Consider the following 13,857-nt stretch of genomic DNA (forward strand, 5'->3'; position numbering starts at 1 on the left):
GAGTCAAAATAATTAGCACCTTTAAGATCAGTATTTCATAGATGCCATGAAATTGTCCACTTGTACAAAATTTTTTTTTATATATAATTATATATATATATATATATATATATATATATATATATATATATATATATATATATATATATATATATATATATATATATATATATTCATTCATTCATTTTCTTGTCGGCTTAATCCCTTTATTAAACCGGGGTCGCCACAGCAGAATAAACCGCTAACTTATCCAGCAAGTTTTTACACAGCATATGCCCTTCCAGCCGCAACCCATCTCTAGGAAACATCCACACACACATTCACACACACACTCATACACTATGGACAATTTAGCTTACCCAATTCACCTGTACCGCATGTCTTTGGACGTTGGGGGAAACCACAGCACCCGGAGGAATCCCATGCAAAGGCAGGGAGAACATGCAAACTCCACACAGAAACGCCAACTGAGCTGAGGTTCGAACCAGCGACCTTCTTGCTTTGAGGCGACAGCACTACCTACTGAGCCACTGCCTCGCCTATATATATATATAATTATATGTAAAAATAACTAGAAATCAGGTTTATTGTATATGATAGGAATGTCAGCTTTTAAGCTTGTCCAGCAACATTTGTCCTGCAATAAATATTTTATTTTTTAAATAAACGTAGGTTTTCTCACATGTGTCTTCTTGTGTTGTGCAGATCTGTACTGTACGCTGGAGGTGGACTCTTTCGGCTACTTTGTCAGCAAAGCCAAAACACGTGTGTTCAGAGACACAACAGAACCACAGTGGAACGAGGTCAGCTTTTTTACCAGTTTATAATAAGACATTACAATAAGATTCACCTGACCGGTCTCCATATTAAAAAGATTCCCCTTTCTTTTGTCTCGTTCTAGGAGTTTGAAATCGAGTTGGAGGGCTCACAGTGTCTGCGCATCTTGTGCTACGAGAAGTGTTACGACAAATCGAAACTCAACAAGGACGACAACGAGATCGTGGACAAGATCATGGGCAAGGGTCAAGTACAGGTAGGACAGACCAAAGACAATATCAGATTGGTTTACACCACACTTAAAGCTGCAGTCTGTAACCTTTTTCTTCTTTTGTGGCTAAAAATGATTTGAAGTGGGTTTCAGGGTCTGTGGTACAGTGACTGACAGCTAGAAAAACTTTTAGATAACAATTAGATTCATCCTTGAGGAGCCATCAGGTCCACATCCCACCTAAAGATGATCATTCGCAAACTATTGCAGTTGTAGGCAAAACAAACAGACTGCAGCTTTAAATTGTAGTGGTTTCCTGATGTCTGCTTTAAGCGTTTGGTGTGTTTTGGTGCTGTTATTTATTTATTTTTTTTGACATGGACCTCTTTACCACTTGTAAATGCATGGTTTACATTTCTTTCCCCTCACATAACGTGGGAAATGCCTTAATTAAAGTGTTGAGATCAGTGTGTTGGCATATGTTTTGTTGTATGCGGCTGACGTTAGGAACAGTAATCAAACCTGGCATCAACATGAGCCGAAAACATTCTCTTTCAGGAGGAATTTTCCGACAGATGTTCTCTAAAATAAGATTATAAATGTGGCTTTTCATTTTGCTGTATTAAGTCTATCATTGGTCTTTTCTGTTGTGGGAATTTGTTAGCCACTATTGCTAATTATGCTAACGCCCTGTTTTGCTAAGCTTAAATCTCAGGTAAATTATCTTTCTTGAAGGTATTGCGTTTGAGTTGCTTCTTTTAAATCTAGGACAGCTTATGTGAGCTAAAACAGCGCTGGGTTTAATTGCTCGGGTGGTTTATTTCTGTTTTATGTTTGTGTTATTCTCTTGGGATCGTAGCCAGAGGTGAATTAGCAGCATGAGAGATGATTCTCTGTTTTCAGAGAGAATGTGCTGTGTGTGTCGTTCTCATGCGTGTGTGTATAGATGATGCGTCGCATTCATTTTCTGTTTTTTGGTTTTCTTTTCAGGTGTGCCTGTATGAGTTAGTAGTTGGTCTACTTAGTTGTTACTCGCAACTGTCTTTATGATGACATTTTGTATTTAAGCCCCCGTTTTCCTCTGGTTTAAGTTATTGTGTAGTTTCTTTGATGATTCTTTAGAATTTATGAATTGATTGTTGGATTATATTGGGAATTTGTGCATCAACAGCATCACCTCCATAGGCAATTAGTTATGACACTTCCTTTATTATTTAGTGTTATTGGTAGTATTGGGTGGAGAAAAGCAGTTTGGCAAAAAAAAAAAAAAGTTTTTAAAAAAGAAAAACAAATGAACATTTTAAATAATGAATAAATAATAGTAATAAAAACTATTTAAGATAAAAGATCACAACATCACTTCCATAAGCTATTGCTTCTTCTTTTATTATTGGGTGTTAATGGAAGTATTTGGTAGAAGAAAAAAAAAACATTTTTAAAGCAAAAACAAAGAAATTATGAATAATTTAAATAGTAAAATAAAAAATAATGAAGATAAAATAGCAATTAAATAATGCAGTAAAATAATGTAAAATATCAGAATATTAACTAAATAATTTAACTAATAATTATAACCTATACAACTCATATTTGAATAAATAATGTTAAAAATAATAAAACAAATATTGTTGAATTTTATTTTTTTATATAAAAATAAAATGAATAAAAATAAGTAAAAACAAAATAAAAAATAACGTATCTAATAAAAATCTGTTTTTTACATTCTTATATTATATATAGGTATTATTGGAAGTATTGGGTAAAGAATAGCTTTTTAAAATAATAAAAAGAAAAATAATGAATAATTTAATTAGTAAAATAAAAAAATAATGAATGTAAATTAACACATCAATTAAAAAATCAAATAATGTAAAATATCAGAATATTAACTAAATAATTAAGCTAAAAAAGTAAACAACTAATATTTGAATAATTAAATGATAAAATAAATCAATTAAAATTTTGTTGAATTTCATGTGTTTTAAATAAAATGAATAATAACAAATAAGTAAAATAAACTGAAATATAAGTAGAAAAAATAATGTAACTTAATAAAAAATACAGTATATAAATTGGGGTCTGCTTACAATAAACTATATAAATGTTTTCTTACTAATAAAATATGTAATCTAAATCAGGTTACTTTTACAGATTTAATGTTCGTCAATGTGCTGATTGCCTCTGTAAAGCTAAAACACATACATGCATATCCCCCAACAGATTTCTCCTGCAGTGACAAATAGGCTTTAACAGAAAAGGTGCAAGAGCAACAGAAAGTGCTGCTGTTTTGTCTGCTATAAATAATGGCTACAGACGGATTTTACCAGTGTATGGTTTATTTGGGTGTATCTACTGTATTGCAAGGTGTGTATTGCAACATTATTAAAACATTATTACTTAAAAACACAAAATCCATGACTAATAGGTTTCCGAGACACTTTTTATGAGCAAAAAATGAAAACCAGTGCATTGTTAAGGTATACCAGCCTAATAGAGAACAGTGGAAAAGAGCAGAATACACACAAATCTGGACTAACTATCTTTCATTTCACATCAGCCTTCAGTGTGTGTGACCTGTGGCCTGCTGAACTCTCTCCTATGGTGAAAAGTATAGGTTTAGAAGATATTTAGCTACTTGGCCTTCTAGTTAATACCTTCCTTCCTGGACAGGAAGACGAGCCACTTCTAAAACTGAAGTTCCCTTCTTTCTGTGCATGTGAGAGGCCTTGTTTCTTTTTAAGGAAGTTTACAGAGCGTTCAATAGGTGCTAAGAAGAGACTCTGTGCTGTGTATGGGTCACTGCTAAAGCTGATTTAAATTCACTTCAAGTGCTTATACAGGGTTATTACTGAGACGCTTCAGCAAACCTTCAGGATGTTTGTCTGTAATATGTTTTTCTCGGATCAGTGTGTGACCGTGAAACTTTGGATATTGGTTTCGTTCAACTGTTTAATAAGTTTTTTTTTTTTTTTTTTTTTTATGTTTACATTGAGGATCACGTTTTTTATATAAATGTACAGTACTGTAACTGTATATTGATGAGCATACAGTACTGTGATGTTTTTTCTATATGATTATGCCGTCGAACGGTTGTATAAACGCAATATCACACGAGTAGCAGTGCGATTATGGCTGTATATCATCACTGGTGGTACATTTAGACACTCGGCCAGCAAAGGCACTAAAGTTATATATATATATATATATATATATATATATATATATATATATATATATATATATATATATATATATATATATATATATATTAAGTACTTGAGTAAATAAAATAAATACATTATAAAAAAAACTGATATTTTCACATTTTGTATATTCACATTTCATATACACATACATCAAATTTTTATAGCGAAGACTGTTGAACTTATACTTATGTTTTATTGCAAAAAAAAATGCAGTCAAGCCCGAAATTATTAATACGCCTGGCAAATTCGGACAATTTGAATATTAAATAATGTAAATAAAAGCTGAAAAATATATATTTTTTTGCCCCACAATGATGCCTCTTATACATCTTCTTATTATCTTTTAGGAGAAGCTTGTGTAATTCACGGTTAAACTTAACTGTATGTCTATTGCATCATGCATTCATGTACATTAAGCATCTCAACATGACATTTACAACAGCAAATAGAAAAACAAATCTCTCACATATTCACAGGAAATGCACATTTTACCAGCATATTGCTGTCATATACGAACTAATTATTATTTGTAAAAAAAATTTCTTTAAAAGCTGAATAGAATGCCTTGAAGTACAGAAAGTTTAGTTAGTATCATTCACATGTTCAAGATTCAGTCACTTTGTGTCACATTATACTGTCTTTCCTGCTCTCGATCAGTGATATAAAGGGCCAGGTCAACATCTGGACCATCTTATACGCTCTTAAAAAACACAATCCTCCAAACAAATCAGGGTCTTTCATTCAGATTATGTAATGCAGCGATTGTGTTGCCGTCATAAGTATCTGAGGCTGATCTTCTGTTTGAAGCGTTCCCTCAGAGCGTCTGTTTTCTTAACTGCTCCGGCTGAGGTGGACGGAGCCAAAATGTTTCCCTTCCTTCCCTTGAGAGATCCTGATTTATTTAACAACCCTACATTTAAAAATCCTTAAATGGTCACATTGTAGCGACTCCCTTCGGCTTTTAATGGACCCGGTTACTACAGTTTTGTATAGGGAGATGGGGAAACTTGCAGTACATCCATCTGTTCACATTCATGATGCAACTTAAGCATGATGCAGATTTAAAACGATGGTTGTTTTATCATTGTATTGGAAAAGTCTGTTAATGCTGTGGTTAATAAATGTTCACCTGCACAAAGTTTCAAATCGCAATGCTGTTCAAATTCACAAAATTACAGCGCATATAAATCATTTTATCAGAACAATCTTTAGTCCAGGCTCACTGGAAATTAGAGCCTATAAGTATTTTCGCAAAAAGTAAAATACGATGCTCTGAGTACGTTTCGTTGCACGTTTTAGTTGGCAAATCCCCTAGAGGGCGGTGTTATACCTCAAATTAAATTGAAAATAATAACTCAAATGATGTCATTTCAAATAAAATCTGACTAAAATGAACTTTTTTTTAGTTTGTTTCAGCAGTTATAAACAGTTTAGTCCTAAACACCTAATGAGCGTCAAAACCTCCTAATACCTCCTTATGAGCGCCAAAAGTGGCTAATCTGTTTGGCAAAATATTTCACTCCATCTCACTGCATATCAAAAGACTAAAAGAATATAAGGATTTAAAGAAATCTCCTCTGTTCTGAGCGAGCGCACTTCTTAAACTGAACAGCGTATCATCAAGGACATAAGCATGCTCAGACCCGTATGCGATGTGAGTGCTTTTCGTCGGGGGAGATAGAAGGGGGGGACAAGTGTGCTTCGGCCCAGTTCAAGGCAACTGTACACAGTGTGAGTACGCCCTTAATGTCATGCAGGCCATATGTTTCAGTATTTCTACTTGGCTTGGGATCACTGGGAGTTGATCTTTGACCTCTGGGGGTTTTGTCTGCATTTGTTCATTTAAAGAGCTTTTAAGTGCTGTTCCCCTGTTGAAGACCGTCATCCAGTCAGCTCGTCTTCAAGAAAACGAATCAATATCTGTCACTGTAAGACCAGCTGAATACAAACAATCCCACATCCTGCCATTTTAAGATTTAGAGAGCTTGATTAAAAAGACATGGTGCTAACAATCCATAGATATATACACTAGATGTCGCCTGGCCTATTGTTGTCTATTGGACAGAATGCATCAATAGCGCCGCCATCTTGCTACAGGGTAGCGCTCCTTTGAAATGAATGCGGGACCAAGGTACAGTGGAGGACTCTGGCCATGCAAAGCCAGAGATATACACATATATCTGTGATCGGGAGTTTTCCTGGATGTTAGTATGTTTTTTTTTTTTCGAAATTTTTTTTTTAGTAATTTTACATCACTTTTCTACATTGATGGATCAGTGACCACACGGGCATTCCTGACAAAAAGCTTGTGTTTGTGTGTACAGAAATGTACTATTCACCCTCCCTGTTAAATTTGATCTAATCCGTGTCCTGAAACACACCTCCTCTCCTGCTTTCACTTCTCATACTGACGGAGGGAGCGATATGTTTGTGAATGAATCCACCGAACGACTCTTTCACTAACGTTAGCCAACAATAATACAAGTTTCTGGCAGCGCAGCATCTCGTTGTCATATTTCTTTTGCATTGTTTGCTGATTTTATTCAACAAAACTAGCATAAGCCGAGTGTTTAGTGCGAGTTGAAGCTGCTTTGCCGTATGGTGAATGCAGTAAATGACTGTTATCCTCAATAACGTTACCTGATTAGCACAAAAGTTCAGAACATACAAAAACAGAAAAAAAACATAATATTACCTATGAAATTTTCTGCCTTTGTGCTTTGTTTTCTTTGTTTGCGCATTACTACACCCGTAGACAGCGCTAAAGTCCCGCATCTTCACGTAATAACACTGTCTTGACCAAAGCGGTTGAATGACATTTGTCCTGGGAGCACTGTACCAATGTGGTGGCGCTATTGACGCATGCTCAGGGTCCCTATGCGATATCTAGTGTATATATCTATGCTAACTATCAACCTACTGTACTTTTTGCGTTCAGTCTGGAAAGTTGTATGATGTGCTGTGGCCATATAATATAATAGTTTGTCAAGACACATTCGGATTAAAAAATAACTGAAGAAATCCCACCTGAAGGGCGATGTGGGTTCCACATTTGTGTCCCAAGACTAATTATTGTTAACTTCATCATTTTCTTTTATAAATTTAAGTGGATTGAACATAAAACAATTAAGTTGTTGCAAAAAAGCTCAAGAATTGTGTTTTCAGCTCTTTTTAATTGAGTAGTTTGAACAAGCAGCACAAAAATAATTGTATGAGTGTAACATTTAATTTTAATCTATTGTCCAAAAATAATACACTATTAAATAAAAACATTCTTTTTGGCGGGGCGACATGATGGCTCAGGGGTTAGCACTGTTGCAACACACACACAAAAAAAGTCGCTGGTTCAAGTCCCAGCTGGACCAGTTAGCATTTCTGTGTGGAGTTTGCACGTTCTCCCCATGTTTGTGAGGGTTTTCTCACAGTCCAAAGATATGCGCTATACATGTAGGTGAATTGAATGAACTAAATTTATCATAGTGTATGAGTGAGTGTGAATGAGTGTATGGGTTTCCCAGGTGTTTCAACATATGTTGGCGGTTCATTCTGCTGTGGCGACCTCTAAAATAGAGACTAAGGTGAAGGAAAATAAATGAATTACTGATTGTTAATAGCAATTGTTGTCATTTGTGGCATTTTTTTACTTCCAAAAAAGTTGTATTAGTTTTTAGATCTGTCAATAGTTCTATCTGTCTGAATCTTTCTGACTGTCATTATTAATTTAAATTAATTTATTAAAACCATTTTAGATATTAGGTTCTCTTCAAATACTCTTCCTTTATTGCTTTGTAAAACGTTGTTAAACACATTCTAATACTAGTACTATTGTGAAACATTGTTTAGCATTCGCTTTTTCATTTTCAAACAGAAAAAAAACAGACTGAGTTGTCCAACTTTCTAAAGACTTTGATCTTTAACCTCTTAGAGGGCCAAGATGTTTTTTTACATGCTTTTATTTTTCTTTGCTATTTGGGCTTATTGGAACCTAATTAGCATAAAATCTAAGTATCATCTTTTAAAATGATGTACTTTTGAGAAAAATGATGTCCATATATGTGGACTCGTGGTCCGAATTTACATAAAACACTTTTTCCTGACTGTTTTTTAATGCATATATAGCATATAGTTTTTTTAAACATGTTTTGACTATCAGACAGTAAATAAAATTTTTTTTGCCCATTTTGGACAGTTAAAAATAGTGTTTGAGAAATTCCATATGCTGCAAAACAATTGCATGATGAAACTGTTTGTCTGTTACAAAATATAGAACATTTAAAGTATTTTAAATAGCCACTTAAGTGCTAAAATGTGCTGTCCACATATGTGGCCATAGAACCCTAGGGGGTTAGAATTTTGGATGAAAAATTGAAGTTGCTGCTTTATGAGAAGGCCTTTTTTTTGTATATAATAACTTACTTATTTCTTAGAACACAGAAAATAGTCCACGGTTTGTCATGTCCTTTTAGAATCATCTCTGTTCGCACTTGGAAGATTTGCAAGTTTCGCTGATGTTTTCCATCAAGGATGGTCGTCACTTCATTCTTATGTATAACATTTCAAATTGTTCAGAACTAATTGTCTACCCAAACGTACCTCTCACTTTCCAAGATCACTTGACTGTTTTTTGGTTGTGCATTCTGGAATTTATTCTGTAAATGTGTTTTTATTTTTTTTTTTTTAGAATTACATTTTTTATGAATAATTTATAATTAATCAGATAATAAATTCTCCAAAAAAAATGCATTTTGTACCTGTATTGCTTTGTAAAACAACATTAAACACATTCTAAACTACTAGTAATGTGAAACTTAGTCAAGCATTCACTTTATTTTCAGACCGAAAAATACAGAACAAGTTGTCTAACTTTCTGAAGACTTTCATCCTTCTAATCACAGTGACCTGAGTGTAGATAGCGATACCATGCGTCACTCTTCTCTGTTGTGGCTGTTATATAATGCCACCGATGAAAACCACAGAATTTCACAGGCAGGAAGTGTGTTAAGATTGCTTTTATGCTTTCCTTCTCCTCCTCCTCAGGGAGCACTCCTCCTCTTCATCCCTCACTTTCCCTCCATCTCTCTCCCTTTAGTCACTGTCTTTTCATGTCTTTTCAGCTTTTTGGCTGTGAAGTGTTGTGTTTTGAGTGTCCTTGTGGAAATGCTCTCAGTTATAATCATCTCTTTGGGTGGGGTTGATCCCCCTTTACTCTGACTATCACTTTGTTTTTGTCAGACATAATTTACTCTGTCCTATATACGGTTTAAACTAAAGAGTGTTTAAAGAAGGTGCAGTTTAGGTTGCTTGCATCATTTTCCTATTTAAATCAGAATTCTTTTGTAGTTAAATCTGTGATATTAAAACTGCATAATATCATTGTGCCTGCTGTTGTGATTGTATGCCAGCAAGGTTCCTTGATTATTACAACAGAACAAAAGTATAGTTCCCTAGAAAATGACAATTCATCTTAGTACATTATGTAACTACAGAAGTGTCAAGCTTTAAATAGGAAAATTGTCTAAAAATTGGTCATTTTTGAGCGAGATGCTAATGATCTGATCTGATTCAATGATCTATGCTAAGCTAAGCTAAAAGTGCTCCTGCCAGAGACTGAGATCAGCTTAATAGATTCACAAATGGTAAAACTGTACAATCTATATTTAATGGGAGTTTTAAAATGAAAAACAAACAAACAAAAAAAAAAAAACACCAACACAGGATTTCGGGATTTTCATCTACACTGTGGTTAAATTGAACAGTCTGGTGCATGCCTGACAACATTTGTCTTCTGCCAACATTTGTTGCTATAGGGAGCCTAAAGTGAAAGCACACACTGTACAAAATGCAGGGTTAAACAGTCATTTTTTGAGTGCACATTGGTGGAAACCAAAATTACATTTCACCCAAAATTACACACATCTTTAATAAAAATATTCATGCATCTAATAATCAGATCGAGCTGCCTCTTTCTTTCAGTTTTTTGATCACATGGCCTTGAAAATAATGTGTACACATGTTTTATGCTGATGTATGATGTATTCTAAGTGTTACAATAGGGTTTTTTTTTTTTTTTTACAATGAAAACCAAATGAAACTAGAAAGCGCGACCACAAAACCGAAATGACAATTTTATGAAACGCCCCACCCCTACCATTGCTGTTGTTGTTAGTGGTAACGTACAGTGGAAGTCAGAATTATTAGCCCCCCTTTGAATTGGATTTTTTCTTTTTTTTATATATATATATATATATATATATATATGCTGACTTGCATTATCCCAAATGTTTCAAAGATTGTTCAAATCCAGTGAAATAAGTAAATTGTAACTAATAACATTGTTTGTGTGTCCTGTGTGGCCATGCTAATGATTTCAAACACCCTCGATTTCCAGTTTAGTTTTGTAGAAAACCAGGAAAAACCAAATATGCTCTATAACAGAACTCAAATGATAAAGGTGGACAGTGACATAATAAAAAACTCTGCTGCTTTCATGGCATTTTATGCTCGCCTCTCATCAGCAAATATTTCAACATTTCTATTATTCATCTTTATACACTTGCTTTAAACTACCATGATAATAAGCTTTAAATACTGTAGCTCAGGGGTGGGCAAACTCGGTCCTGGAGGGTCGGTGTCCTGCACAGTTTAGCTCCAACTCTAATCACATACACCTGCTTAAAGATTTCTAGTGATCTTGAAGACACTGATTAGCATGTTCAGGTGTGTTTGATTAGTATTGTAGCTTAACTATGCAGGACACCAGCCCTACAGGACAGAGTTTGCCCACCCCTGCTATTGACCTTATTCTAAAATGCGGAAGTGCGCCTGTTTTCGCGATTGTCTTAGAACTTCCGTTTCAGTCGCCTATGGGAGAAATGACAAGGAATAATAAAGGGCAAAAAACGGTCAAACTACTTGCTCTACAAACAAATGTTTGCATGACTATACAGACCAAGTAGAATAATATGACAAGGAAATATCAGTTTGCAACATCAAACCGCGAAACGAGCAGTTTTTAATGTCTAAAAATGAATGGAAGTGAATGAGACCGGAAGTCTTGTGCCAAAAAGATTAAAATGGCAGCGCCCGCTCTTCCGCGGAGAATAAGGTCAATAGCTCATCCATGAACATGATTTGTACAGTCACGTCATCATCAAACCACGCTTTTGTTTATTGTGAATATTTGCCCCCTAGTGGCGAAAATTACACAATGTGCATTTAATTCAGAAATACATTGAATTATTGATATTATTGCTTGGAAAAAGATGAGAATCTAACTCTCACTCATTCACAAGCCGTTCACAAGCACCTCTTCAGTGTTGCAAATCTCCCTCCCATTCAAAGAGATGTTAACAGAGCTTCCTGTAATGCGAAGCGACATCATCCTCCTCACAAACCACTTACATGAGAATTACATAATCAGATGTCCAGCATTACAGCCACTCTGAAAGAGAGAGAACATAATTTACACCACACTTACATTTAATAATCAGTGATGGAGTCTGATTGAGCACCATGTTGTCTTTGAAAATGCCAAAAGTTTGATTTGAGGCCAAATTTGATGCTTGTATTCGCTTTAGTGTTGATGTAGTTTGCTTTTTTATCAGATACAAACAGCTAAGATCTAGCTTCAAAGGATAAGTTCCTTCATCAGATTTCTAGGTGTGTGTAATCTTATTTTCTTCTGCCAGCGTGTTGTGTTTTTGCTCCGGGGCAAACCTGCGCAAATGTGTTCCTGAAGCACTGTGACAGAAACAGCAGACAGAAAGGAAGAACCGCAGCATTGTTTTGGCCAAACGAACAGTAGTTAATCATAGATTCTTCAACAGAAGGAGCTCTAGAACACCAGAACAAAGGAAGAGCGATGGCAGGTGGTCCAATAAAACAATATGTCAATGTGTCACCAACATAAATCAGAGAGGAGGCAAAGTACCCTCCGCCCTCAGCCCTGCCCCCCACACGTGCCTCTGGAGACCCCAGGGAAAACACATCAACCTGCTACAATCCTGCTCTCTTCTTTACAGTAATGGCAATCATACAGTACATTCAGAGATATATTCAGACGCAAAATTTGAGTGTGAGATTGATTGTTATGTATTGGCTATGCAAGTGAATATTTGGTTTAATTTATTAGACACAGTTACAGTATCAAAAATGAAGTTACTGCATCAAGTATATCAAATATGCTTGATATATGTACTCAACTTATATTAGTAAACTTCACACAAATCTTTTAAACTAATATATGTTCTATAGGATACTTTACAATATTATATTTGTGCACATACATTAGATTAGTCAGTACTGAAGATAAATATGGAGCTAATTTAACAAAATAACTTATGATAACGGTCCAAAAATAAGTACAACCAAGTGTATATGTTTAGAAAAAATATTAAATATAAAATTTAAAAAGATCCAAATTCAATAGAATCAAATAATGACTATAATTTTATCGAAATTTTGTCACTTGTTATTTGTTTTCCATTATTTTGCATGAATTTAAATGTATTATCTTTCTATTTCTAAAGATGTTTAGTGCCTAAAAAATTATTTTAATAAATATATTCTTTTAATAAATTAGTTTTGATCTAATACACCCAAATACATTGCTTATATTCACTAAAAGATGGATAAAATATTCATTTTCAAAATGGGGTGTACTTGTTCAAGAAACTGTTAACTAATTTTGTTTTCTGCTGATAGATTGGAACAATTAATGTCTTGCTGATTCTTTGATAGTTGGTATTTGATATACAGTGCTCAGTATTAGGGTTGGACCAATAGACGATGCCATCATCCATTGCTGATGGCCGACAGACACCACAATGCTGAGCCAACATTGCGATTCTTCGCCCCGCCCTCGTTGCAAATCGGCTCGTGAAAAATACACTCTCAGTCCCTGTTTACGCTAATAGGTCTTAGTTTTTAAATAGCATTTTAGAACGATAATGATCCACATCCACTCTGGCGTTTCATCTAGCTTTTCTGAGCAGCCCTACTGCTGAAAACGCACGTCACGTGACCGCACAGACACACACACACACACACGAACACACACTGTCATGCGCTCGAGACAGTGGGTCCAGGCAGTCAGCGGGTCAGTAGACTGGTTCAATCTTTTGCTTTCACGCTTGTACTTAGTAATTTTAGCAAAAACCTCAGATACTGTTGGCTGGTTCCTGTTGTTTGTGCACCTTTTTTACCAACCAAGTTTGTCGACGTCATTAAAACGACGCAGATCACTCTGCCTATTCAGGCCTATTCACGAGTCCCGCGGAAAAAGTGATTGACAGGTGGTAATTATGTGTGTAACTTATCTTTATTCCTTAATGATTTGGTTATGGGTAAAACAAAGACCATGCGGGTCAGGTAGTTAAAACGGTAGGCTACAAATAATTTATTCGTTATGAATTAATTAATTATTCATAATTAATTCGTCGCCGCCAATGGTAATGCTGCCATCATCCATCGCAATGTTTTATATTAGACATTGTACGATGTCAAATTGGTCGACATCGCCCAACCCTACTATATCAACTATCAAAGAATCAATAAGACATCAATTGTTCCAATCTATCAGCAGAAAACAAAATTAGTTCAGTTTTTTTCCTCTCTGTATCAAACTACAAAAAGGATTTCTAGAAAATAGACAGTAAAACGAAA

General features: G+C 34.9%; 1 protein-coding gene across 8 annotated transcripts in view; it reads left to right on the forward strand.

The window, feature by feature from the left end:
* Positions 1-13,857, forward strand: part of abr (ABR activator of RhoGEF and GTPase) — a 282,138-nt gene that overhangs the window by 193,797 nt on the left and 74,484 nt on the right. For 5 of the 8 annotated variants that reach the window (XR_012406031.1, NM_001368694.1, XM_003198714.7 and 2 more), the window contains 2 exons: positions 706-803; positions 902-1,033. Coding sequence is in view for 7 of the 8 variants with exons in the window: in NM_001368694.1 (NP_001355623.1) it covers positions 706-803; positions 902-1,033 (230 nt within the window). In the remaining variant the exon portion in view is untranslated. Of the gene's footprint in view, positions 1-705; positions 804-901; positions 1,064-1,284; positions 2,245-13,857 lie in introns of those variants that run through there. The other 3 variants (XM_073950738.1, XM_073950739.1, XM_073950740.1) reach the window with 1 other exon arrangement.

Source organism: Danio rerio, chromosome 5, assembly GCF_049306965.1.
Source record: "Danio rerio strain Tuebingen ecotype United States chromosome 5, GRCz12tu, whole genome shotgun sequence".
In the NCBI taxonomy this organism is placed as follows: Eukaryota; Metazoa; Chordata; class Actinopteri; order Cypriniformes; family Danionidae; genus Danio; species Danio rerio.